At 42.2% G+C, this 26,867-nt stretch overlaps 1 protein-coding gene across 4 annotated transcripts; it reads right to left on the bottom strand.

The window, feature by feature from the left end:
* Nucleotides 1-114: 114 nt before the first annotated feature.
* On the bottom strand, nucleotides 115-25,462 carry MATR3 (matrin 3). 4 transcript variants are annotated; one of them, XM_064671423.1, is made up of 15 exons: nucleotides 25,385-25,454; nucleotides 16,612-17,707; nucleotides 12,423-12,484; nucleotides 11,709-11,750; nucleotides 11,365-11,468; nucleotides 10,318-10,370; nucleotides 9,777-9,902; nucleotides 9,070-9,195; nucleotides 8,709-8,879; nucleotides 7,308-7,439; nucleotides 6,218-6,261; nucleotides 5,382-5,775; nucleotides 3,388-3,781; nucleotides 2,663-2,784; nucleotides 115-1,179 (listed from the first exon to the last, which is right to left on the bottom strand). In XM_064671423.1, the coding sequence occupies exons 2-15, from the start codon at nucleotides 17,500-17,502 to the stop codon at nucleotides 1,129-1,131; spliced, it is 2,712 nt and encodes a 903-aa protein (XP_064527493.1). In that variant the 5' UTR covers nucleotides 17,503-17,707; nucleotides 25,385-25,454; the 3' UTR covers nucleotides 115-1,128. The 4 variants fall into 4 exon arrangements, with proteins under 4 accessions (XP_064527493.1, XP_064527496.1, XP_064527495.1 ...); XM_064671426.1 differs by lacking the exon at nucleotides 16,612-17,707 and having other exon boundaries at nucleotides 25,385-25,462; XM_064671425.1 differs by lacking the exon at nucleotides 2,663-2,784.
* Nucleotides 25,463-26,867: the final 1,405 nt, after the last annotated feature.

Here is a 26,867-nt window from a genome sequence, read left to right as displayed (position 1 = left end):
ACAGGTGTTAAAACATGCACATTTTCAAGAGCTGGAGTTTCAGTGTGGTGACATGACACAGATCAAGAGTTTAGCAGACACTGGTTAACATGCCAAACATCTATAACAAACCACTGTGGCCTAGCTTGGTTTATTGGGAATCACTTTAGTAACCTGAAGTCACAAATAAGCAGTAAATAACAAAAACTACAGATAAACACAGGTTACACATGCAAATTCCTGTTCACATCTCACATGTGCAGGTACATTAAGAGCACAGTTCTAAAGAGTCTTGACAAAACCAGATTTTAACAGAAAACGGTGTTAAAATGCGGGTATGAAAAATTCCACATGGAGAATATAAAGATACCTTTGTCCACTTTGGGACTCCAATGCTGCTTTTGAGAAACCAGAGATGTACAACAGCAACGAGATTCAAGTAAAAGCAGGAAGAGCTCAAGGAAATAATACTGGTTGGAGAGAATGGGCATTTACTTCTCACTAAAAATACACAGAATAGCTGAATAGGAAAGTCTAGCAAGAGCTTAGGAAAAAAAGTCACAAAGTTGTAAAGCTGGCTAATCACTAATTTTCCCTATTTGCTATAGATAACAGCAGTGACATTAAAAGAAATTGCAATTCAACATTTAAAAATGCAACTTACATTTAAAGACTTTTCCAAAGTGAAATGCAATGACAGCCTTACTCTCAAAATTAAATAGCTGCTAGGCTCAGACCAAAATATGGAATGTTCTAGATAAAATAAAAATACAGTGTTACTTTTCATTTTTTATTCAGAATGGAATTGAAAGACAATTTCTGAAGCTTGAAAGTATTAAATCTCATTTGAACAAGGTTTTCTTCTCATAGATGAGCTTTCCACGAGGGTGCAGGATTTTTTTTTCTGTAATAGCTTGAAGTGTCAAAACAAAAACTTGTTGCCATTCTCACATTAAGAACAAATTGTTGTCATTAACTTAACTGCATATGCTTTTTGCTACAACATTTAACACATGAACAGACCTATAATGCCTACTGTATCTCACTAAAACAAAAAAGAATACAGTATTTCATCTACTACTTGTACTGCTTTTAAAAAAGATTAACATTAAAAACAAAGCCACATTTTCCTTACATCCTTCCTTCTTTTTAAGCTTCTTTTTTTTGCCTGTAGTCTTCTGCCATTTTATCCAGAATTTTCTGTTAAAAGAAATTATATTTGGGATATATTTAGAGAGTTTTTCACAGTCACAACATCAAGAATAGAAACATAAATCCAATTTACAAGTTTAACATCTGTGAACATCAATTGCAAAGGTCACAGCTAACAAGGCTGGCACTTCTCCCAACCCTGAAGTGGAGTTTGAGCTCCTCTTGGCAAGCCAAGGGAATTCCTTTCCATTTTGTCAGGGACTTGTGACAGCGATTGTGCCACTTACCTGGGTGGAATCTGCCACCTACAAAGGCAGGGACAAAACACCTCCCTCCCTGGAGAAGGGTTGTTTTGGAAGTTTGAGGAATTTGTTACCACTCTGACCATATTTGGTAGCAACATCAATTCACCTATTTATTTTTTCCTGCTCTCCAAGGGAAGGAGACTCCCAGCTCCAGAAGTGCCATTGTGAGACAGAAGCTGCATTTCCCCCCTTCCCTCCCCAATTCCAAACCCCACCAATGTCATACAGTCACTCACAACTTGCTAGCCATGTGTGCCATGGAAAGAGCAAAGCAACTCATGTTTCATTTAAGCAATAAAGTTAATAAATTGGCATGATCCCCCCTCCCCTTTTTATATCAAGGCTTTAATGTCCCATAACCTGGTACCTCAATGGAAAAAAAAAAAAAAAGAAAAAACACTATGGTGATGGATGAGGTGGGATTTCTTTCTACAAGACCCTGCATGGGAACTGATTACCTGATCTACTTCTTGATAATGTTGTTTGCTTTTTTGTGCCATCTGCCTTCCTGGGCCCTGTATTTATTTAGGGTTTCCTGTTATTGCAAGGAGAAGGCAAATGTTTGGAGTCTGAGGTGCCACCTCTTCCTTTTCTGTGGAGTCCCTGGGGTTTGCTCTCAGCTCAGGGATGGACTGCTATAAATCCATTTCTGATATAAATCCATCAACACTGCATGACTACCAGAATTTGGTTTAGCACTGTGCCCTTTCCTAGAGGTGATATTTAAAGCAGCTCACAGTAAGAGGATACAGCAGCAGCATTATCACTCATGCCATGCAATCATGTGATACCTCATCCAGTTAGAAAATTGAAAAACTGCTCACAAAATCAGAAGTTGCAAATGTTTGGGGGTTTTAAACACAGAAAAACTTCATCTTAAGCTTTGTTGATTGGTTAAAAAGCATCCTGAAGGGACAACTGGAAGGGATCTGAGCCATCTGTATTTAGTCTGCAATGCTACTTCTAAGTCTGGTCTTTACTCCAACTGGAATTCCCTCTTTAATCCAAATTTACAGGAAAAAAATGCTGAAGCCCAACTCTAAGCTGTGTATTCTGCATATTATTTTCACAAGATGAAGTTCTGAGAGGTCTACCTGGAGTTAAAAGATAGAGAATAAGCCAATTTCCCCTGCCTGAAAGGTATTTTTTCTCCTCAGTCCAGTCTCGTTGAATTCTATTCCCCAGAAAGAATCACGCCAGTTAAAATGAACAAGTTTTTGCCTTACCTTCAACTTTTGATAATGAGGAAGGCTGCTGCAATGGGTCTTTTTTGCAACATCTTCATTTGTGTAGAACAGGGAACACAATTTGCAATAAAACCCTGTTTTGGGTACCACATAATTCACACCTAGAGGAGTAAACACCACAAAATAAACTAAGAGATCTACGCTACATCATTTCTTTTAATGTCATATGTCATTTCAGCTAAATCTTAAAACCATAATTCACTTTACATTAAAAAGCTGCTTTATCTTTAAAAAGTCCTTGTTTTAGTTTAGTCAAGCCAGGGCCTAGTAATAACTAAATATGTGCAGGCTTTTTTGTATTTTTTTTAATTTAAAAGCAACCTTTCAGATTAAGGGTCCATTTTATTGGTTCCTTCAAAAGAACTCACAATGTTCTGTGATCAGTTTTGGAGTATTTAGTATGACTCTAAACTGTTACCACTGTTGTGCTTTGAGCTAGTAATGGAATTTGTGTTGCTAAAATACGCCTCTTTCAACTTAATTTCTGCCTAAGGAAAGTGTTATGGAGAACTGTATGAAAATAAGGGGAAAAAAAAAGAAAGAGAATACTCAGGTTAGGGGAGGACTGAAGAACAGGGAAGAAGGGGAAACCCTAAAATGAAAGGCTATGGGGCAATGTGTTGCCAAAAATAAAAGTCAGATGAAATGAGAAATGCTACTGCAATGCACAGAGAGTATTGGAAAAGAAATGGAAGCAGCCTTACCAACAGGAACGTTTGGCTGGTACGGCCCAATCCTAAATTCATCTGGAACTAGAGGTTTCTCTTGGACGTTCTTGGTTTCCTGCTCGTCCTGGGGGTCTGTGTTTTCCTGGGCATTTTTCTCAGCATCCTGTGCTGTTGTGGCATCTGAAGCTTCAACAGGTTCAGTCTTCTCGGTGACTTCGGTTTTCGTTCCGTTCTCTAACATCTCGTTCTCCTGCTCCGGCTCCTCGATCTTGTCCACCTTGATCTCTGCCAAACTGTCCTCGTTCTTGCCTCCTGCCTTCCCCGCCAGGCCTGACTTGCGGAGTTTCTGGTGATCGGAGTCCTCCTCGTCCCCCACCTCGTCCAGGGTCACAAAGCCCTCCATGCTCCGTGGGAAGCCGCCCACATAGCGCTGTTGGGAAAACGGGGGCCTTAGGTCAGCTTGTGCTTCAGTGTTCCCCTCAAACTCTCTCAAAGAAGAGAAATATTTTCTCCGAATTCCCTGGAAAAATGCTCAAGCTCTTCCTTCCAGACCTGCCTCCCTCATTCAAACTGTTACTCAAACAAGCTCTTTGTGTACCCACTGCCCCAGAAACAAGGATCCACTTCAGAATCATTATTTTTTTGGCACCGTAAGGGGCCACTGTTTCATCATATCAACATGTGATTTCAGTTCAAGAACAGAGCAAAAAGATACTGAAATTCTCAAGCTGAAATTCCTTTTAACGTGAATATTTTAAGTGAAAGTCATTTTGGAATGCACAAGTTTTGTTTCTATTTGAGACAGTCACACAAGATCCTCAAATTCATGCCTGAATAGAAGGTAAAACCTTACCAGAACTATTCTGTGCCCACCAATGGTATGAAGCTTCATTTAAAAAAAATTAATTAAAAGCTCTTTTTCAACCAGCTTAGAGTGTCCACAATAAAAAACCCAATCAAACAAAAGGAAACAAAATCAAACCCAAACCCCACAAACCACCCAAAACTGTGGAGGCCTCTTAAAATTCAGGTTTATTAAGAGTGACTGTCTAAAATTCTGATTTTTTGGAGACATTCCTCTGATATGAAGACATCATTATTACACATGCTGAACAGCAATCGTGAGGAGGACTAAATCAGCATTAACTTTGTGAATGTAGGTTTACAAGGAAGCAAGTTTGGGTTTGAGGCAGTCTATCACAGTGGGCACCAACATACTAAGAAACAAGGAACACTAATGCCATTTGCACTGCCAGCATTACTCCTGGCACCATATAATTAATTAGCTTCCTGACAAAAAGATCCCTCAAAACTGAAATCCATGCACACTTCATTCATTAATAAGGAACAGGCCTTGCTTTCTTGCCAAACAACATTCCAAGTCAATAGTTACTAAAACTTTGCACACTCCTCCACAGAAGGGAGTATGATTAACAAAGCAGCTTGTAGGACATAAAAGCCATGAGAATGTGGGATCATCTGGTGAGAAAAAGGGAAATCACAGCAAGCAGCCTGTGACTACAACACCTTGAAAGCAAGTATTTTCTTTCTCCAGTAGGAAAGGGGCCCTGGCTCACCACAGATGGCCTGGCCCACCTCTTGGGCTCAGTACACACAGCCCTGCCCAAGCCTAGATTAGCCTCAAGTCCCCAGTACGTTATTTTGTGCTCTGTGCTCAAGGGTAACTACAACCAGTGCCCTGAGAAACTGCTCAGGAGAAAACAGTTCCTGGCTGCTCAGTGTTAATCAAAAAACAGTGAAGAGAAAGACAAGCAAACCCCCAGGAGGTGACAGGGTAGAGCCTGACAAGTGAAAGGTTTCTGTCAAAACAGACTGAGGGATTCAGAACTGATTCAGTGACAAGCTGCATGTGGTGGGATCTTCCACCTTCGTCACAGGAGCTCTAACACCCGTTTCTCCTCAGACAGGTGTTAAAGACCCACAGGAAATGCTCTGCACTACAACATACAAGGTGTGCTGCCTAAGTTAGACAGGGCTTCCCCCACTCAGTACCTCACTGTATGATTTACCTTTTTAAGCTTTTTCTTGGCTGCTGGAGTGGCCACAACGTTCCCCCCCTCAGTTTTTACTGTGACATCATCAGGGGTGTCCTTTTTTTCTTCAGTAGCCACATCGGCTAAATTGGCAACATCTGCATCCTCTCCTGCTGAGCTGCCACTTTCTAACAGTGCTGCTGCCTCCTCCTCATCCACCAGCAGCTCATCTTCGGATTCCAGGAGTAAACTGGGCTCGTCTTGCTCTGCCTGTTCCCCACTTTTGGCACCTGAGGGCTCAGCAGGATCCTCTTGTTTCTCCTCTTTCGCTTTTTCTTCTGTAGTGCCACTTTCAGGTTTCTGAGCAGCTTCTGTTTTAGACTTCTTATCACTGGGAGAATCTTTGCTGTCTGGAGAATACGTTCTCTTTCTGTAAAGAACAAAGAACACTTGTTGCTTGTAAACTTGGAGAGAGCCCAGAAATTACTTAAAAAAAAAAATATTGTGTTTCAGTTCAGGAAATGGAAAGCTGAGGGAAACCTGGAAGGACACCATTCTTCAAGCAGACAAAAGGTTGCTGCAAGGAGAAATTATCCTTACAAGACAGGACAACTGTTCGTGGGTTTAAATTGCAGGAAGGCAAGGCTAATTAGAGACTGGAAAGGATTTCCTGAGGAGCCTGAGAGGCTGTGAAATCTCCATCCTTAGAGGAAGAGGGTAGGCAGCATATTAGACACAGCTCATCTCCGGGCACAACAAAAAACAACTTGATCTCAAAGCTCACCCGACTCTTTTGTGCCATTTCCGTGCTCTGAATAAGGTATTTACATATTTCTTTTAAACAACATTATGCTTTAACAATAGGAAATTACCTGGTTTTATCCTTTTTCAGCAGCTCAACTCCTTTGTTGGGAATCTAAAATAAAGTTAAAGAACTCTGTGAGTGACAGCAGAGCATGAATTCAGAAGCACAGTGCAGCCAAGTGCTCCCAGTTACATTAACCCACAGGGACTCTTGTACCACACCCACCTACCAAGCCATTAGTAAACTCTCATTTGAGACAGGACCTGACCAACCTAGATATACCCTGCCTTTACTCACAGTAATTATCAGTTATTCAATACCAAAGAAATAGGATATCCTGCTCCAGAATATTCACATACAATTCCTCTTTTTAGGAACTGATACAACGTGGTGCAGGCACTGGCACAGATCAGTCCTACTCTGTTTTCTCCCTATCATGAGTGGAAAACCTTTAGCAACCCCCCAGCACTAATTTATGAGTTACTGAACAGGGAATGTCACTTGCAGGCAGTAACACAGAAATCTATTCAGTGCACTGCTGAAGTATTTGAATTTGCCATTGAGTGTTCATTTTGCTGCATGAGCATGTGCAACAGTAAGATTTCTTCATATTCCACAGCAGAAACCTGATGTTTTCAGGAGACAGCTTGACAGTCCAAATTTCTCCTGCTTTTCTACCTGATGTTCCACTCTAATGGAGAAAGTCTTATACCTGCAGGAGCATTATCCTGGTGTTATGCAAAAAACCCCTCAGGAACCTGTCCCTCCCTTGTATGAACTGCACATGCAGAGATGCAGTTCTGATGTATCATAAGTTTTCACAAAGCTTATTAATTTTCAGAGGAGGGGGAGAAAAAAACCCCTCCGAATTACAGCATGTTCTAAATGGAGCCATTTGAATTAAAATCGACACAATTTACTCTAAAATCTGGATTCTAGAAGTTGTTTGGGTTTTGTTTCATCTGAGAGGAAAATCCTTTAACTTTATTCTAGGCCTCTTAACACAACTCTCATGCCAAGTAATTGCATTAAGGAGCCAGAAAATATTAAAGCAAACCCCCCCTTCATTTTACAAGCAACAGTGAATTCTCATAAGTGATTGCTGTCTTCTACTTCACACCTTCAACTGCAATTAAAAAACTAAGAACACTTCCTACCCTTAACACCAGCTTCTTGTATTTCTCAGATAAATCCACTTTCACACATCTGCCTTGGAACCAAAGTGCTTTGTTGGCACAATGCTCCACCATGGCCAAAGCATCTTCTCTGGTCTCCATCTCAATGAAAGCCTGAAAAGATTAAAACACATTAAAAAGGACTGCAAAACACACAACACACTTGCAGGCAAAGCTACTGAACTTAAAACACAGCACTTCCGAACACTGAAACAACACTAAAAGGTTCAATTATATCTGTCCTCTCCAAATACTTTAAAATTTATCCAAGTGCTCTATAACTCCAGCTTTTCAATTCAGTACCACCTGTGCCATAGACAGTTCTGAAATTAAACAGGCTTTTAAATAATCTGCAAAAAATATCACCATAAAGTAAAATATGATTTAAATAAAAAAAAGCATCTGGACAGTGAAATTCTTATTTAATGCTTATGTACTTGGGAATTCCAGGGGAGAGGAGAAACTACCCTGGTATTTTATTTTTGGTTTTTGAGAGAAGCCTGAATCAAAAAGGCAGCAGTTGCTGGTCTGTAAGCCCAGCTTTTGGAGGAGTCCCTCCTCAGAACAAACCTATGGAACACTAAGGTTGCTGAACAAGATTTAAACAACTCCATGAGCTGGAGTATCCTTGGCAGAAAGCTGAAACCTGTTTCTGCAGCCAGCTTAGACAGCAAGGGTTTTCATTCTGCCAGTGAAATAAGGTCAGGGAGTTCTTCCTAGGGGTCACACAAAAGATTCTAGTAATTTTTCACTTCACAAGTGTGGCATTAAGGGATTCAGGCACTCATCTCTTTGAAAAGGCAGTGGAATTTCCTATTTAACTCAAGGGAGCAACAAACTGGGACAGTAAAGCTTAAAAAAATTAGAACTAGTTTCAGCTCCTATGTATTTACAGAAATCATGTCCATGCACATCCAAAACATTTTACTACACACATGCAATATGCTGCCTTCAAACCTTTCTTTTTCAAGCTAGAGAGCCACAGCAGGACTGCTTTTGTTTAGTTTTAAAGAATGAAAAATAAAGGGTAAATGAAAGAAACGTGGAATAGTGGAATATTGTTGTTTCATAGGTAATGGTCTTTCAGCCCTAAGAAAACAGTCCCAAGGCTCCAAGAAATCTGCATAACCCAATAATTAAGCCTCAATGCTAAAATATCTTTTTCCCAGCTGAGGCCTGTTCCTGTTTTTAAAGCAGCTCATGTTATAGGACATTTCACAGGAAGCTCCAGAGCAAAATCCCACCTACACAGAGCCCCCAGATCATTTCCACCGCTCTGCTGGAGCACAAAGTCTGCACACAAACCAATTCACAGCACAGCATTTCCTCACAGGTGAAAACCTCAAGTTTCAAATGCTCACACATGTGTTCCCAGTGAGTTACCTGGCTTTTCATCCTCATGAGGATGTAGTTCTTGATCTTCCCGTAGGGCTCAGCCAGTTTGAGCACGGCGTTGTCAGAGTACCCCGAGTGTGGCAGGTTGCTCAGGTGAATCACACGACCGAGCTCTGGTTTGGGGGGCTCAGTCTTTTGGTCAGGTTTACCCTCAGGTTTCTGGAATTGAAAGGGAATGATGGTTTTTTGAAGACATATTACATAAAATATACATGGGTGACTGTCCCTTGCTTAAGCTGATCCAGCTCAGAAGCACAGAAATTAGGAATAACTTATATGCAGCCACCTCGCAACACTGACTGCCCCAGATTAAAATAAGGCAATGCTAAAAAAAGCAGGAACGTTTTACCTTTATTCTCTTGTATTTCTGTGACAAGTGGACTCTGACTGGTTTACCAAACACCAGGGCAGGTGTTGTTGAATAGTATTCAACTGCAGCCTGGGCGTCTTCGGTGGTCGACATTTCGATAAATGCCTGAAACAACACAAAATGAATGAAGCACTGCTCCTTCAGGACTCAGGGCTTTTGTTTCACATAGCAAGCTCTTCACTGCTTTCTTGTCAGAACAGCTGCAGCAAAAATGGGAACTGCTTTTTGATTACAACATGCACTGACCTGCAGAACTTGGCATGAATTTCACATACTTTATTTAGGTGCACAAACAGAACTATTTGGTTTGTTTACATTCCACCTAGATTTAGATTCAGAACATTAAATTGCTTCCTGCTTTTTCTCTTTTATGATACTGGTTTTTTCCACACTTCAAAATACGACACACTGTATAATACAAATTGAGACCAAGTTTTCAGATTATACTGAAACAAGAACAGCATGTGGTATTGTTAAGAAAGCTATGAACAACCAGCAAGAAGGATTTTTTAATATTTAAGTGAAAATGCAGTAGTACAGCATTTCTAGAAACATACTGTTCCTTTCCTACAAGACCTTGTGGTGAGGTATCATCTCACTTGGTAGCTGAGCAGGTGCTTTTAGAAAACCAAAGCTCAGTTACAGGCACCAAGCAGCACCAGCAGTGACCCAGGGCCCCAGCTTACCTCATTGATTTTGTTCAGAATCAGGTGATTTGTAATTATCCCAAAGGGTTCCACGAGCTGGAGCAGCTGATATCTCAAGTTCTTTCCCCTCTGGAAATCCATGATGTGCACAACTCTGCTTGTTTCCTGTTGAAGACAAAGCATGTGATCACAGTATGAAAAGATCCAAGTGTACCAGTAAACTTAAAGAGTCCGTCAAGGCTCTGTTTGATTTGTATTTTTTTTTTAATTTTTAAATCTTCAGTAGTAACCAAAACAATATGCACATAGAAAAGGCTCAGAACTTCCCACAGCTTCATTAGAAAATGTTTAAGAAGGTTCTGTACAGTTTTGGACTAAACATTTTGTAGAGTCCTTGGCACAACAAACCCCTAATCTTAGGCCAAAGGTTCAATATTTCCACATAAATGCTAAAATCTCACTTTTAAAGACAATCATTCAATTAAATAAAATAATCTTAAGAAAGCAAACAAAAATTATATAACAAAATATACGAGTACAAAATATATGGGTACAAAAATAATGACTTTTTAATACTAACCACTCTGCCCTTCTGCATGTGCCTCGGTCCTTGCATATTGCCATTGCCAGCTCCTTTAACAAATTAAAAGAATGAACAAGCTCAGTTCAACCTGTAAGACTGGGATTAACAGTCTTAAGGGTATAAATCACTTGTAATATCAAACCAGAATGACACCAAGTTTTAAAAACTAGCTATTTCATTACAGCTGTGCAGAAACAGCAGAGAACAAGTAAAGCTCGTTGGAAAAGAAATCTCTCCTATTTTAGAATAGGATTTGCCACAGCAAAACATCCTTGTACACAAAGGATGTGAAGTCTCTATATCTAAGACACCCTTTTTACAAGTAAGGGTTTAATTTCTAAAACATCACCAATTCTATCACAATGCCCATTTTACTAGGAAACACCTGAAAAAAGCCTTTTTGATCATTTTGCTCATAGTCAAGTTGGAAACGTTTTAAAAATTAATGGTATTATTTTAATGAAATTAAGTATGAATGCATTTATCATCTAAAAAATCCTATGAAGTGTCTCAAATACTTCTACTCTGCCAGAACAACCAGGTACATTAATTAGTTTTGCTCTTTTAGTCATTCAAAGTATTTAAAAGGTAGGAAGTAGCAACATCAGGCAAGAACCTAATTCTTAGCCTCCCTTCCTGAGAGGAAGAGGCATCATCCATCTTCCCATTTCTCAGTTGCTATTCAAATTTATTTCTCAAATTCACTTGAAATTAGGGGGAAAAGCCACTCAGGGCATTGAATTTTGCAAGTTTCATCCAAAGAATTCCAGCAACACGTGGCTATTCCCAAGAGAGATACAAAAACCTCCTAGGGAGGAAAAATCCAAGTCCCAAACATGTTAAAAATCACCAGCCTTAGAACAAATGAGTTATTAACAGAGTACCAGGCTTTGGCCAGGGAAGGACTAAAGTATTTCAGTTGTACTGCTCAGAAAAGTGTTTTCTTTGGTTGTTCTCAAATACTGATAACAAATTAAAACAAGAAGGAAAAAAAAAACTAGCAAGAAGTTAAGCCTTGTAAAAGTAGATGCTTATCAAGGTTACCTCTGGGCCCAACAGGGGGTCCCCCAAGGTGGAATGGAGGTGGGGGTGGTCCCAGAATTCCTGGTGCAGGGTTTGTGGATTGCTGCAACATAAAGGGATCACCCCTACAAAGAGAGGAAAACACACTGGAATTTTAAACCAAAAAACTGTGTGGCTTTCATTCTCAAAACCCCCTAATTTCTGCAGAGCTTCAATGTAGACAACTTTAGCTACTTTTACTGCTGCCCTTCAGCTAAAAACCAAAGGAGGAATCCATTTGGTGTGTTATTTCACACAAATCGTTAAGAACATCCTCTGCTTCAAATAAAAAAATTATAAATACTTCAAAATTAATTACTACTTACATTCCATGTCCTGAATCACTGTCAGGATTCCATTCAGGGTATCTTAAAAGAAACAAAATTAAAAGAAAATATAAGAAAAACAATCTCCTCTACCTATGTAACACCTGTCCCAGAAGCTGTGATACCTGAAGATGTAACACAGCTGAAGCACAGGGCAACACTCTGGGCCCACTGCAAGAGCCAGGAACAGCACTGACACAAGTGCTGTTCTTCAGGACAAACTCCCTACACTGGTTGCAGAGTGTCTGCCAAGTTTTATTTCAAATTGCACTGTTTGTATCACAACAACAACAAAAAAAATGTAGAAGTTGGTACCAGTGACTACAATTACAACAGATTCTCAACCATTAAGATCCACTGCTAAAATGTTACCTATGTTTCTGCAAGATTTCAAGGTTGTGAACCTCAATCCCTTTCTGTGCATAGGATGCTCTCAAGTTGGTTTTATTGCCTATAAGGCACAGGTTGGGACCTGCTTTGGGCAACATAATTGATCATTACTTAGAATCCAGAGAATCTCCTGAGCTGGAAGGGACCCACAAGGACCATGGAGTTCAACTCCCGGCCGTGCACAGGAACCCAACAATCCCCCCGTGCCCCTGAGCCTTGCCCAAAGGCTCCCTGAGCCCTGGCAGGGTGTGTGCAGTGCCCTGGCAGGGTGTGTGCAGTGCCCAGGCTGACCCCAGTGCCCCGTTACTGCAGTTGGGTTCATACATTTCGAGCAGCAGCTGACAGCGGCGGCTGTGAGTCGCTCCATTGATGTGGTGGTTCCACTCCTGCAGCAAAGTAAAGAATTCACAATTAACAGCCACATATGGCAAGTCATTCTAACAAGCTTCTCCTCTAAGCTGGAGTGCTGCAGATACACAGATAATGAAATCTTTTTGTAGTGCTTTGAAGGGCCACTGACACTGGCCCTGCCTCTTCCCTCCTAAGCTGGGGAGCAGGTGTGTGATGGGAACTGCACTGGCTCCTGCCTCAGAGTGCAGAGCTCCTGCAACTGCTGCTGCACAGGCACCACTGCCCTGGCAGCCTCTGCAACTGAAGGCTGAGGGTTTGTCTGGAGTCAGTTCAGAATTTCCTCCCCTCTCTCTGCTTCGTTCCTCAGACTTTTACAGATTAACTCGACACTCAAATTTTTAGAACCACTAAGAGGCCAAGAAATTGCAAGGAATTCAGAAAGGAAAGACTAAAAGAAATGAAAGTGCATAGCTAGGACAAACTACAAGTATACAGGTGAAATATAAAAATATGTGACCTTTTGAGGGGAATAAAGGATGTCTAAATGGTAAAAAGGAAGAATAGTGGAATTAAACCAAATCATCCAGGTAAAACTCCTGGTTCTGGCTTTAGCATTAGAAAGGAATGAGGGATTTCTGCTTTTTCTGTAGACTGTTTTCCAGTTCTGCAGCTTCCTGTTCTCTTAGATCAACAGGCTTATTTTGGAAATTCTGATTACTACTTCCTTCTCCAGTTTACCACAGTGGTTATACTGTTAGCACATACTGGACTTCACAGGCTAATCACAACTGAAACACTGGAACTGCTTTACGTGGCTCTTCTGATTCTGCTCAGCACCCACAGGGGATTTTTTCCTAATCCCTCATTTTTCCTGATTTTTGGTTTCTGCCACACTACAACCACTCTTCTGGATACAGTGAGACACTCCCCAGGCTTACTGTAGTGTTTCCATGTTACATGCCCACCCTGAACTTTCCACAAAGGAAAAAAACTGGATTTAAAGTCTCCCATAAAGTGCTGCAATATTACTCCAGGATAACATGGAGCAAGATGAAACCTTCATCCATTTTATCAAGATGGAAAAGGAGAGCATCGTTTTTTCCTGTTAACTGCACAAGATGCTCTGCAGCTATAAATAATTAGGCTGGCAATTAGGATAAAAAAAAATCCCACCAAAACCCCAGATCTATGAAACATTCAATACAAAGATTCTTTACTTCAACACTTGCTAAAAAGTGTTAGCACTATAAAAAATCCAGTCTTTTGGACACCAAAACCCCTCTAAATTTGGGTACACAGTCAGTAAAACCTCAGTGGCTGATTCCACCAGACATAGTATGCTTTGGATCTGTCTTAACACATAATTTAAAATTATTCTAAACCGACACAGAAGCTGTCTGCAACTCAGAGGCAAAGTCTGGAAGATCTAATTCTCATTATACTTCATATGCTTTTAAATTGGCAAAAAAGGGAGCTCTGACATATAACTTTGGATTTTTCTCCTCCTCCAAGGAATATGATGGCTCATCTATATTAACTTTTTATTGAACAATTCTTAATCTGGATTCCCTTTACTGCCTGCACCCAGTCAGAAATGTCCCTTCTCCAAGGTTTTGAGGCACCAGGTATTTATATTTACACTCATTAACACGAATGCCCCATGTTAAGGCAGAGAAAATCTGAACTGAGTTTCTTCAAACCTAGATTACCCTTTGGCTCAGTTGATACCAGTGAGAGGACACACTGTTCCTCAGGAAATTAGGCCAAACTCGAGCACCTAATTTTAGCCAGCCATCTATTAGGGCCACAGCCAGGTTTTCCCTCCGAGATGTACCACGGGTTCAAGTGTTTAACCTCCAAATTCATCTCTTCATGTTCCATCAGCCTCTGTCTGGCAGGGAAAACAATCCCTCCACATCCAACACCTCGTTCCTTGATAAAGGGATCAGGATTGACAAAATGCCTGAAGTATTTGGGGCACAATTTACTTCACAGACAGAAAACAAACTGGTCTTAAAATATGTACACAGCAAATTAAAGAAGTAATTAAGAACATCATTAAAATAAAAAATTGGACTAGTCTGCCAGTTTAAGTTATAGTGAGGGTGTTTAACCCCCTGTTCAGGTTTAAAATACACACTGCTTTATCAAACAGCCTTAAAAATCTACAATATTTTATTTGGAAGTGGGGAAAATGAGATTTTGATACTGCAGTCATAAGTTTACATTGTCCCAGCTAAGAAAAGCATTCCCTTTCTGCTTTCCAGAAATTTCAGTTTAGATCGGGTTCCTTTAAAAGTCAAGTTTGACTTGATTTGATTTCATGGGAGATACAAAATCAGGAATTCTGTAACAGTTAGGTATGCAAAGCAGAGGAAAGAAGGAGAGAAAGAGAAAAATTCTTGTGGTGACATGATTTCTGAACTTAGAAACAAAGCCTAAACTTGGGTCATAAGAAACAGATGATCCAATCTCAAATAGTTTATGGTGTAGTAGCAGTTTAAGTCAAAGTATATTCCTACAAAAAAAAAAAACCCAAAAAAAAAAAGGTTTTACATGTTACAGAAGAGGTCAGCCACAAGTTATGCTGTTAAAAGAATTTGGTATTTCTCATACCTGGAGAGCTATTCCAGTGTGGATCCTTTCAACAGATCTGCACTCCAAAGCACACTAAGAACCACAAGCCTTTAAAATAAAGAGCTAAAAAGACCCCTACTTACAGGATTACTGGTTGCCATCGTCAAGGGCCTCAGAAGTTTATGTTTTCAATCTAACCCAATGAAGTCCTTTTACAGAACTGAGCATGGCAGCTAAACTGTTAACACTTTAACCTTGTGTGAAAATAAACAGCAAATACAGGAGACAAGAAACCCAGATTACTGTGATTATTTTATATAAAAAGTAATTAAAGCAACACAAGTTCATAAACTGTCAGATCAGCTGGAGCCATACAGCGTGTGCTCTAAAACTGGTTTGATCGTTTCCTTGCAGGGACAGAATAATTCTCGTGTTTCAAAAAGACCAGATGTACAGAAGCAGCACTTTTTTGAGAGGTAACTGTAAAGAAATGGTTAGTAACAGCAATTCCACATTGTATCAATTTTACAGTAATAGCATGTATTATGTTTTCAATTGAAGGCCTTCAAGCTAATTAGCCACTAATTGTGACAAGAGGGGCACTGTATTAGCCAATTAGCCAATTAAATTGCCTAGTACACTGAAAACCAGCAAGATGAGTAACACTGGAAAAGCTGAAAGTGAGAAGGCTCTGAAAATAACGTCTGAATATAAACAGGCCATTTTGAGTAACCTGCTCCCTTTGCAGAGTTGGACTAGTCATGGATAACTAAGAGGGAAGTCTCAGCATCACCGAATACACCCGAAGATCCACTCCACTTGTGAGCCGAGTAAGAACACTACTAGGAACACAGAGCAGGATACTGCAACAGCAGATTGATTGCTCAGAGAGTCTACAGGGATAGATGCAACATGTGACAATAAAAAGTGAGTCTGAAGTGTTCTAAGAAAGTTGTGAAAAAAGGAGAAAAATGACGACAAATTTCAGCCATAGTATGAGATAGAGTGTTAAAGTGAAATTAAAAAGGCAAGAATGAGCTAATCTAAAACGTGGCTTTTACTTTTGCAAATAAGTTCCAGGGCTCTACATTAACTCTTTCCCTTTGGACAGGGAAAAAGCAGAACTGTGCAAGAATGCATCTTAACTACATATAAATCAGCAATCAAGACAGATGTGGAGGAGAGCTGAAACTAGCTTCCAGAATGGCACAGTAGATACACTGCAAAAAACCCCCAAACCAACAAAAAAAATAACAGAACCCACCCCAAAACTGCTTGAATGCCAGATGTTTGTGGTTAAGAGAACATGTAGATGTAAAATACAAATAAGATATCCCAGTAGATGATAGCTGTTTGACTTGAAGTTAAGCAATCTGGGCAAACAAAATACATTAATGTAAAGCCCTGGTTTACAATGTTTGTTAACAATTACCTTGCAAATAAACCAAGTGCCTTTTTCACTCTCAAACCAACTTTCAGATCATTTCAAAAGCAACCAGGCTATAGAAATCATTAAAGAAATAGGTAAAAACAGAACAGAAACTACAACGTAAAGGAAAATAGAAGTATCTGGTGCGTAACTCACCTTATTAGAATGAACTGGCATATCACATATAGAGCACAGATGGGGATAACCCTTCGGTAAGAATCCATGGAAGTCTTCAATATTGCTATTTGGAGGAGCACCTCTCTTTTTCTCAAAGAGAGATCTCTCGGGACCAGGACCACGACCCATTCTGTCATACTCACTGTCAAATTTATGATAGTTATGCGAAGTCTCACCATAAAAAGATTCATCCCTACACCTTTCTCCATCTCTCAATCTGTCATCTTCATAATCCATTCTGTCATAATAACCAGATTCTTGAGAACGACTTCCATGGTCATAGTCAACCACTGGGTTGAGACTAGGACCACGATCATCAAAGCTATCTCTTCTAAAATGCCTTTTTTCTTCCCAATCATCCCTAGGTACTCTGTACGGTGGTTCCCGTGTGGATGATCTGCCATCTCTACCATAACCTTCTTCAGCTCTCCTCCTTTTAAGTTGTAGAAGGATCTGAGGCAAGTTTTCAGGAGTGATCTTGTCCTCGGGATAGCGACTCAGTTCATCTAAGTCTCTAGCAGACAGACCAAAGCTGGCCAAAATGTTAGTGGCCTGGTCTGCATCTCCACGGTGCTGAGAAGACAAAGGGAGCGGACCTCTACTTCCAATGTTAAATATAGACTGCAAATTATGGGAAGAGGTACTACCAGAAGACAGTGCACTATGAGATCCTTGTTGGTTCAATGAAGAACTCATTCCAAGATTCATTAAGCTAGCAAGGCGTGCAGTACCCTGGTTCATCCTTCCAAGAGATGCTGGCATATTTAAAGACTGGGTAGCAGCAGCAAGAAGGCCTATTCCTGCAGAGAGGTCACGCCCATGACCTTGTGAATCCCTACTCAGAGATGACTGCTGGAATGACTTGGACATTGTAGAACTAGAGCGTGTCTACTTTATGGATCAAAAAAAATTCCTTTTTTTTTAATATAGTTTTTTATAGTTTTTTTTTTAAGATGGCTGCAAAGAGAGCTTTGCCTAGAAAGCTAGGCAAACTTCACTTCAAAAACGGTAACGCCAAGAAAGAGGATCAATAATGACTGCAGATCTTCTTCAAGCTGAGAAACACCAGACAATTCTGTAGAAAAACAAGCAGTTTTAGTCATAAATCCCTTTAAACAGATGCAGTTTTAAACTTATGCATCATGTTGATCTAAAAAACATTAGAGATCTCAATCTTACAAGGCTTTTATCACATAACAGATTCAAGAGGTACCCAGAGCCTACATATATTATTGCAGATAAAAATACAGCAGTGTTTCCTATACATACTCCTTCCACAAAAAGCTACTTTCATACTGAAGACAAGTGAATTTCAGAAGTGGCTGATGTCTAAAAGCATCTGTAAGTTTACTGACATGTAAGCCTTGATCTCTGGTTAATGGTTTTGTTCATACCCTACATTACTGTACTGTGTCTGTGAGAAGACCACAAAAAACTTAAGCCCATAGAATCCAAGATGACTTTGGCATATAACACATATTTGAAAATGAAATCTGTACCACCACAGAACAGGACGAAAGGAAGTTAAAAGTAACTGAAGTTTGGGCAAAAAGTTTCTGCTCTAAGATCTGTAAACAAGACCAAACATAATATTCAATCTTTATGCAGTAAAATTCCAATTACCGATGTGAAGACAGATGTGAACAAGAAAAACAAGTTTTACATTTTGCAGGAAGTAAACAAGACCTCTTGTTCCAATTGCAGTTACACTGCTAACAGCATTTCAGAAGTGATTTTTACTCTGTTGTATTGCAGCTGTGACATCAGCTGTTTTCTCAGACTCAAGCAAAACAAGGTCAGGCTTAGTGCTGGGATGGGAGACCCAAGGAAAACCCTGCTCCTGAAGGAAAAGACCCCAGGTGAGTCAGGAGATGGCACATCACCCCAGACAGCCCTGCCTTGTACCAGCACTGCCTGGCTCAGGCCTGACACCATGACCACATGTGGGAGTTAAAGATCCTACAACACTGCTCACAAGAGAGGGATCTGCCTCACGTCCCACTAAAATACTAACCTGATATTCAAATATTTGGTTCCACTGCATTTACCTGAAGTTTTAACTAAATGCTATTAATATCCACAGTATATTTTTTGCTGCAATGAATATAGTTCATAAAGTGTTTTGGTTTTTAGTGCAGAAATAAACCATAACACTTCTCCCCCATCCTCGGGACAGACACACAAAGGTTAAAGCAATTCAACACAAGTGAGAACATTCCACCAGGAATTCCTTGTTCTTGGGTCCCCGCCGCTGGAAAGCCCTTCCCAGTCTCCGCAGAGCGGTTCTGCTTCTCCAGCACTGCCACTCAGGAGCACATCAAACACATGAGCACTTGGAAAAGAAACAGGCACACACTGCACAGCTGCAAATGAAATCAGCTCCCAAGAGAACAGGGGGAATGGAAAGGATAAAATGAAAGCAAGGACTTTTCCTTGAAGAGACCAGTTCTGCAGGAGGCAATGGCTCTTGTACTGGAAACAGAAGGAAAAAGGTCAAGGTTAGGAGCAGCTCTCCATCCCCACTGCCTGTTCCAACAGGGCATCAAGTTGAAAAGCACCTGGGTTTTCTTTCTTGGTAGCAGTGTGTTACAAAATTATGCATTTATGTAAAAAAATAATGGATTCTATGAAAAATACATAAAACACACAAACCTCACACAGCTCCATCTTTGCAAAGGAACTCCTTTATACAGTATCCTGCATGCTCTGTTGTCAGTACATCTGAAATCATATTTCACCTACGTTTTTAAGATCCACACATGCTGGAGTCAAAATAACCTTAATTGTGTGACATTTGGTTAAGAAAAAGAGCTTGAGAAAATTGGGTATGGCAATAAGTTTAAAAGAGTGTGAGGCAGAAGACAGAAAAGCACTGCAGAAAGCTTCAGAGAACAGTAATACAAGAACACGGGGGAGCAGATGAGGCAAGTCCTAAGGGAGATGTCCCAGACAAGGGGGCCCTACTGAGGACATCTGAACAGAACCCATTTAGGAACTACATGGTAAAAATCAAGACTTTTGAGTTCAAAAATGACAGAAATACTAATATTCACCCGGGTACCATGCTTTATCTTACATTCATTCAGGAATCTTCAAAGCACTTTATTACAATTTTTAAAATTAATCCCTACTCCTTATATTTTTACACAAATTTCCTCCTAGTTCATTCACACCCTTACAGAAAGGTCTGAAGCTGAACTTACTGGGTTCTTCATAAAATCAAATGCTCCAGAGGGCTTTGCAAGCTTGAGCCTGCAGCGATTCAGCAGACACCCCTGTGGCAGGAGAGGCTCGGTGTGCCCTGCTCTTAGTGCAAGCACCCCACTAGTCAAGTTTCTACTAAATCAGGAAAGTTCTCCACTCTTCCAAAACACCCTTTCTCTTTGAACAGAAGCTCCCTAATCCTCTTGTCACAGCTTTCCATTGGCAGTTCATTGTCTGCTGCTCTGGAGATTAGCAGGGAACAAACCCCCCGGCATCCCCGGCTGGCAGGGACCCCGCTGACACACCACTGATCCCACACACAGCAGGCTTTACAGAACCACACCGTGCTCCTGCTGCAAACACCCAGGGAAGGAGGAAGGGAAGGGAAAAATGAAAATAGGAAAGATGTGTGAAAAACCAAGACAAAGACACAAAGAAGGACAATCTTATGGAGAAGCATGAAGTGGGACAGTAAGACAAGTGTATGATGAGGACAGAACACAGGCTGGCAGTTGGTGCTAGTCAGGAAACTGCCCTACACCTAATTGGGCATTTGAGTGGGGTACTTCAAAAAAACAAGTGAAATAGCCTCAAAACCCCACTATTTATCATCTTGCAATGGCTGCTGTACTCCACTCTAACCATCCCCGTTCTTTAAGATCAGATGACAAGGAAACGAGGTGGGGGGAAGAGCCCTACGATCACACCCAAGGACGTTTAACTTCCACATGGTCAGGTTTAACGGGATTCTAAGGCAGCACTTCCTGTGCTGATCACTGATTCCAGGGCAGTATCTGATAGAGACAGGTTCCCATGGAGCAGGGCCAGCCTTGGAGCGAGGGTGCCATCAACTGAGTCACAGCAACAAGACAGGTAGGACTGAACAAAGCTGCCTCCGGAGCCAGACATGAGTTAGTTGAAAGGGTTATGCTAATTGTTCTCCGTGTAACTCCAGCTATACTGGGAACAGACTTTCATATACAGGTTTTTTTAAGATCTGTGGACAGAAATCGGCCATGTTAAGATTTGAAAATATATAATATAAAGCAGTCGTGAAATAAGTTGAAAAGCAAAATGTCATTGGATTTCCAGACAAATGTGGACAATGAAAACAATTTATATCTACAAGTTGCAAAAGAGTTTTCTGTAAAAGCAGACAACAAAAATAAGAAATTTGAATCCTACAGAATACACTGCTACCAAAAAAAGGCCCAAATGAGGCTGATTTTCAAACACTACAGAAGGTTTTCCTTTTAGTGCAAAACTGATCATAAACTCTTTTCAATAAAGCTTACAGAACTCTCGCTCCAATATTAATTTTGTCGTAAGAACAGTTTAATTCAGTCAATTCTTGGAACACACTGATCACGCTGAACACGATAAACTTAGCTTGTCACCTTTTATGGAACACCAGTCCCTGGCTCCCTATTCCTTCTGCCACTCTCAGGGGGTTTTAACCTACGCATAGTTATTAGTTTAGTGTTAATCTTGTTCTTACAACTCATCTTTTACCCATTCCTCTTCCACTATTTATAAGAAAAAGGTCTCAAAACTGTTTTCACTTTCTACTCAGTTTCACTTCAAAACACATTGAATTTAATCAAATAAACTCGATTATGGTAAAAATATGAAATAATCTATAAGCTGAAAAGCACACTCTGGGTTTGTAAGAACTCAACACTTTGGCAGGTCGTACACCCTTGGGAAAAAAGTTTTAAAGAAGTTCTACATCCACAGTATTTGCTCTTTGGATAAAAACCTACAGGTTTTCCTTCTCCTTCCTTGGGCATTGTACTTGGTGCAGCGATCCTTTCTGCCACGGAAGAATTCCTGTTTCTTGGCAAAACTGGCTGCAGCACATCATGGCAAAAAGGGTTATTGATGGAAGAGATCTGGAATTTGGACAGGCAGCTCCCCAGGCTACTCCAAGAATTAATGGCAGTAAAAACAAGAACTTCAAGGAAATTAGAAGCAGATGTTATCTAGTTGCTGAATGACCAAGTACAATGGATTTCAAATCTACAGGATTACACAGAAAAGGCAAAGGCAAAGGAGGAATTGCCCAGCAACCTCAGAGAAAATGCAGGTTCTCACCCATTTCAGGTCCCAGTATTCAGGATGGTTATTTAATATTGCTGTTTCACATGCAAGAAAAGAACTCATCTTGTTCAACCATCTTCAAAGGTCATGCCCTCAAAACCTTCAGGGGCACCTGGCACACAGGATACACTCGCTTTTTTTGGGCACAGATTAGACAGTCTGTTTCAGGCACAACAACTGGAAGAGTTTCAATTCTTAGGATTATGTTTAGCTTCATCCCAGTGACTTCCTTGATCAGAGAACATAATAATCTGAGATCTGAAGTGACTGTAACAGAGGATTGCTACAGAACAGAGGAAAGGTATATTTATAAATGGGAAAATTACTACTTTAGCAATTAAGAATTTTAAAAGAACTTAGTTTTCAACATCTGAATGCAGAAAGGAACACTAAGAGAGGCCAGTTTCCTATTTCTGCTTGTTATATAATTTAATATATTCAAGCATCCCTCTTTTGTAAGAAGTGCATGAAAAAAGCGCATTTATTCCTTTACAGAAACAGAAGTGAAAAAAAAAAAAATAGTACAAGGAATAGAACAGAGAAGGCAAAACTCGTGTATTTTTAGAGAGGGAAAGTAGTAACACCCAGAAACAAACAGATAACTGCTGTCACGTGTGCTGACCACCCACAAACACATGGTCACCTCTGTGGCTTCCAGCCATTCCTTCCTCCTGCTTCCAACCCACTGTGTGTCCCCTTCAGAGCCCCAGCTCCACAGTGAGAGATGCACACAGGCTCCTGCACCTGCAGAGAGCTCTGTGCAGCCAGTACCAGAAGGGCTCTGCCAGCCCCCGGCTCTGGGTGGGATGCTGAGGGAAGCTCTGACAGCACAACTGTGTCCCTGCCCCTGGACACCGAGGAGACACTCGCTCTCCACTCCCATCAGCTTTGGGGACCAACAGCCCCATGGGCACCAAAACTGACCCCAACACAGAACATACCACAATTTTTTCACAGAAACAGGTCATACAGAAAGTGATCCAGAGACAGACCAAACCAGACTACCCACTGTAACAGAGAACCAATTTTACTCCTCTTCTTTTTTTTTTCTTTTTCAAAAAACCAAACAGAACAGTTTTGTTTCTGATCTGGTAAGTGATTAAAAAGCCTTCTGACTAACCAGTCTGCCTCCAGGCATTTCCAAGGCTGGGATAAAATCCCATTCTTTCCCAGATGAAATCCTGCATGAGGTTGCAAGATGTATTTTAGCTGCAGACAAGAATCAAGGGACTGTTTGACTGGTTTAGTGCTCAAAATAAAAACTTCTTGTTTAAGTTATGACTGCACAATATGGTACTTAACCACTCACAAACTAAATTAGTTCGGAAATATTGTGAGGTATTTGCTTTTGTTTTCAAGACTTGTTGACTCAGAGCACTGATGAAGAAAGGAAGCAACACTAAGGGCACAAAAATACACTCATTAATTAACAAACTGAACAGAAAGAATTTCTTTGCAGCTTTGCAACAGCTTCTCCCCCAGATTTGCTGAGCTACCCAGAAGCCTGTCTATAGATTACAAAACACCTTTGCATGCACCAAAACTTTCAGCAGAGTCATATGCAAATCCCAGCCAGGGGCAGCACAGAGCATTTCTTTATTTCTCATCAAATTAATGAGCACTTTATTTAACTGCAATCCTGAATAAACCACATGGCAACAGTATTACAGTTGTATGGAACTTCAGTTTGGAGCCTCAAAGGCTGACTCTTCTTTCCTCCTTAACTGGTTTTTAGTTTTTATCTTTAAGAACATGGATATTCGCATTTTAAGGATGCATTTAGGAATTTCTGTGGGATTCTCTTCCCATCATTTAGTTCTGGGATATGTGTAACAGCTTTTAGACAGTGCAGAAGGACAGACCCTACACAAACACATGTGCAAGGTTCGAGTGGCATTTAATTCTGCTATGTAATTCAGTAATGAAGCATTTGGTGGGGTTTTAGATGGAATTCAAGACAGAAGTTCATTAATTTCCTGGTAATACATTAGAAATGTTAATATGTTCCACTACATTTCAAAAAAATACATAAAAATCTTAAATATATAAACATATGTCAAAATATAGGAAGATTAAGTCACTGGATCAATAGATTCTTTATAAAGAAGTATGGGAAAAAATTACCTTTTCCTCTTCTCAGAAAAACTCCACAGATTGCATTAAGAAACTTATGTTTTCAACCAGAGCTGCTTCCTACTTATCTGACTCTAGGACGTCAGGACCATCTACAGCTCAAAAAACCTGACGAATTTAAGGCTCACTAAAAAGAATAAAGACTATTAAATTGTTTAAACCAGTATCAGATACTTTTTTCCCAAAGGTCTGCGTCCTGGACAGAAAAAAAGCCACACATTTAGAAATCCGAAGGACGGTTCAGCTTTCTTTCAACAGCATAAATGCCTCATTTATCATTTAACAAACCAGTTCTTCAGGCTCCCAGAAAGTTCTTTTCAACTTCTACTTATTTTCAGCATAGATGAACTTTGTATCTCGTTACTCTGACTCTGGAAACAGAGTATGCACATTAAAAAAACCGAACAGGAAGAAAAAAACAACCCCGCAGCTCGATTTGTTACCAGGGTTTGAATTATATGAAAGTGAAACCGAGTAGAAAGAGGGGTCAAGCGGATGCCGCACTGTCAGGATTCCCGATTCATTAATTTTTAAGGCCAGATTAAGATGAAAACGCGAAGGTTTTGGCCCTAACGGAGCGGTACGGGGAGAGGGAGGGGCCGCGGCCGGAGGCGGCTCGGGGCGAGCTCCGCGGGGCCAAAGTGCGGGTGCGGGCGGGGAGGGGGCGCGGGGGCTCCGGGGCTTTGTTCGGGCCGGGCCGCTCCGCCCGCAGTGCCGCCGGGGGGCGCGCGGAGGCGCCGCGGGGCCGCGCGCCGGCTGGGCCTGCGCGTGACCGGCCCCGCCAGCGCGGGCCCGCGCGCCCCCCCGGCCCCGCGCGCTCCCGCCTCGCACCCCCAAACCCACCCCTTCATCCCCCCCGCGGCGGGGCCGCCGCCGAGCCCCGAGGGGGGTTCCCCGCACGGCGGCGGGCGCGGCGCCGCTCCGCTCCTACCTGCGGGCCCGCGGCAACGCAGCGCGGCGGCGGCGGCGGCGGGGGAGGGACGAACGGACGGACAGACGGACGGCGGGGCCGAGGGAGGGAGGGAAGGGACTGAGGCGGCTGCGCGAGCCCCGCGCGCGCCTCGCCGCGCTCGCGAGAGCACGCCCGCCCCGCTGCCCGCTGCTCGCTCACGTGCCCGGCGGCGGCCGCCCCGCTGCGTCCGGTAGCGCCGCTGTGCCCCCGGTGCCGTGCCCGGTGCGTGCCCCGGTGCCGTGCCCGCGCCGCTCCCGCCGCTTGCCGGGGCCGCCCCGCCCGCCCTGAGGGGTGTGGGAGTGGGGGGGGCGCCGCCACCGCCGCGGGTCTCGCGAGAGGTGGGGGTAGGGGGGGCCCGCTCACCCTGCTCTCGCGAGAGCGCGGCCGCGCCGCGCGCCGCCAGCCCGCCGCCCGCGCGCCGCTCATTGTCCGCGCTCCCGCGGGGCACCATGGGAAAGGCGCGGGGGGCGGGGCGAGGCGGCGGCCACGCCCCCTCCTCGGCGGGCGGGGGGTGGGGTGTGCTGCTCTGGGTCCCCCCTCAGCCCCCGCCCGGGGAGCGGCATCGCCAACAGCGATTTTCGGGATATCCGGGGGATCTAGAGCATCCGGGGGGATCCTCTGATTCCCGAAGCACCGTTCCCTGTGCCCCAGGGTACACACGGTCCCTCAGCGCCCGGACCGGCCCCGCGCACCCAGCCCAGCCAAGGCGCGCTCTCCTCAGCAGAACGCTGGTGGCACCATCGCTAAAACAGTTAAAATTATGGGCTCCCTGTGACTCTGTGGTTCTTTAGAAGATTCTGGTAAAAAACCGCCGCAGCCAGCGTGCGAGGCTTTGCTGTTCCTCTAATCCAACATTGCCACCTGGTGCTGGCTGAGGAGAGGTCCCCTTGCCTCTGCCCTCACGAAATCGGTGCTTTATCACCAAAGTACTTGTACAACTGGGCAATTATTTCTTATTTGGAGTTCTTTCATAGTGAATATCTTTATTCCCTATTTAATTTTGTGGCTAAAGAACCAGTCTCTCCATCATCGCTTTACAAAGGGGAGGATGTGTGTATGAATTCAGGGAAATCTCCAAGGGAAAGGAAAAAATCTGCCTTTTTAATTCATCATAGGCTGGTTTTTTTTCTCTACGTGTGGCTGCAGAGCACAATGAAACAATAACACAGAAGGTATTTTTAAAAAATGGGATTAGTACAAAATACGTGTTGAACAATACTCAGAACAATCACAAGAAATTCAGCTCTTAACAAGCTCAGAATAAAAAACAATTAAGTGTTTAAAAACAAGCACATAAATCTCAGTTAACAATCCTCCTGTGCTCCGGTACTGCAGAGCAGTAAAAGCAGAGCCAAGGTAAAGCAATCCAGCCACTTTTGCCCAGTAGAAGTCATATATGGATTGCAAAATGTATGGTGCTAATAAACAGAACCATATATCGTGTTGGCGTTTCCAACATGCAAAATGCGGGTACGACTCCGTTTCCTGGCTTTATTTCAACGCCAGTCTTGGACTACATGGCTTTTCTCCCAATTTTCTTTGTTGTCCTTCAGTCAAGGCACCAAAGCCAGGGAGAGGTGAATCATTTTGACCCTTATTGATTGTCTTTGTGCTGCAGAAGGAGCTGCACAGTGCTGACCATCATCTTCCTGCTAACACAGGCTGCAGGGGCACCCTGAGTTCCACATCCCGGAGCCTGTGCTCGCGCTGACCACTGGAGAAGCTTTATGACATCCCTGTGTGTTTTATTTTCCAGTTGTGCACAAAGCCTGGACATGACCCAGCTCAGAACCCCCCGTGCCCTGGGCTGATCCCCCAGCGTGGGCAGCAGGGCAGGGGGGATTCT

Source organism: Pseudopipra pipra, chromosome 15 (genome assembly GCF_036250125.1).
Source record: "Pseudopipra pipra isolate bDixPip1 chromosome 15, bDixPip1.hap1, whole genome shotgun sequence".
NCBI lineage: Eukaryota > Metazoa > Chordata > Aves > Passeriformes > Pipridae > Pseudopipra > Pseudopipra pipra.
This window is presented reverse-complemented; position numbering and strand designations above follow the sequence as displayed.

What these genes read in the sequence shown, in the direction of transcription:
- MATR3 (XM_064671423.1), bottom strand. Translation starts at nt 17,502, where the DNA reads ATGTCCAAGTCATTCCAGCAGTCATCTCTGAGTAGGGATTCACAAGGT. An exon ending in CCAAGAAAAAGCTTAAAAAG is followed by an intron (nt 3,782 to 5,381) that starts GTAAATCATACA and finishes TTTTCCCAACAG; the next exon opens with CGCTATGTGGGCGGCTTCCC. An exon ending in CCAGCCAAACGTTCCTGTTG is followed by an intron (nt 2,785 to 3,387) that starts GTAAGGCTGCTT and finishes TTACTCCTCTAG; the next exon opens with GTGTGAATTATGTGGTACCC.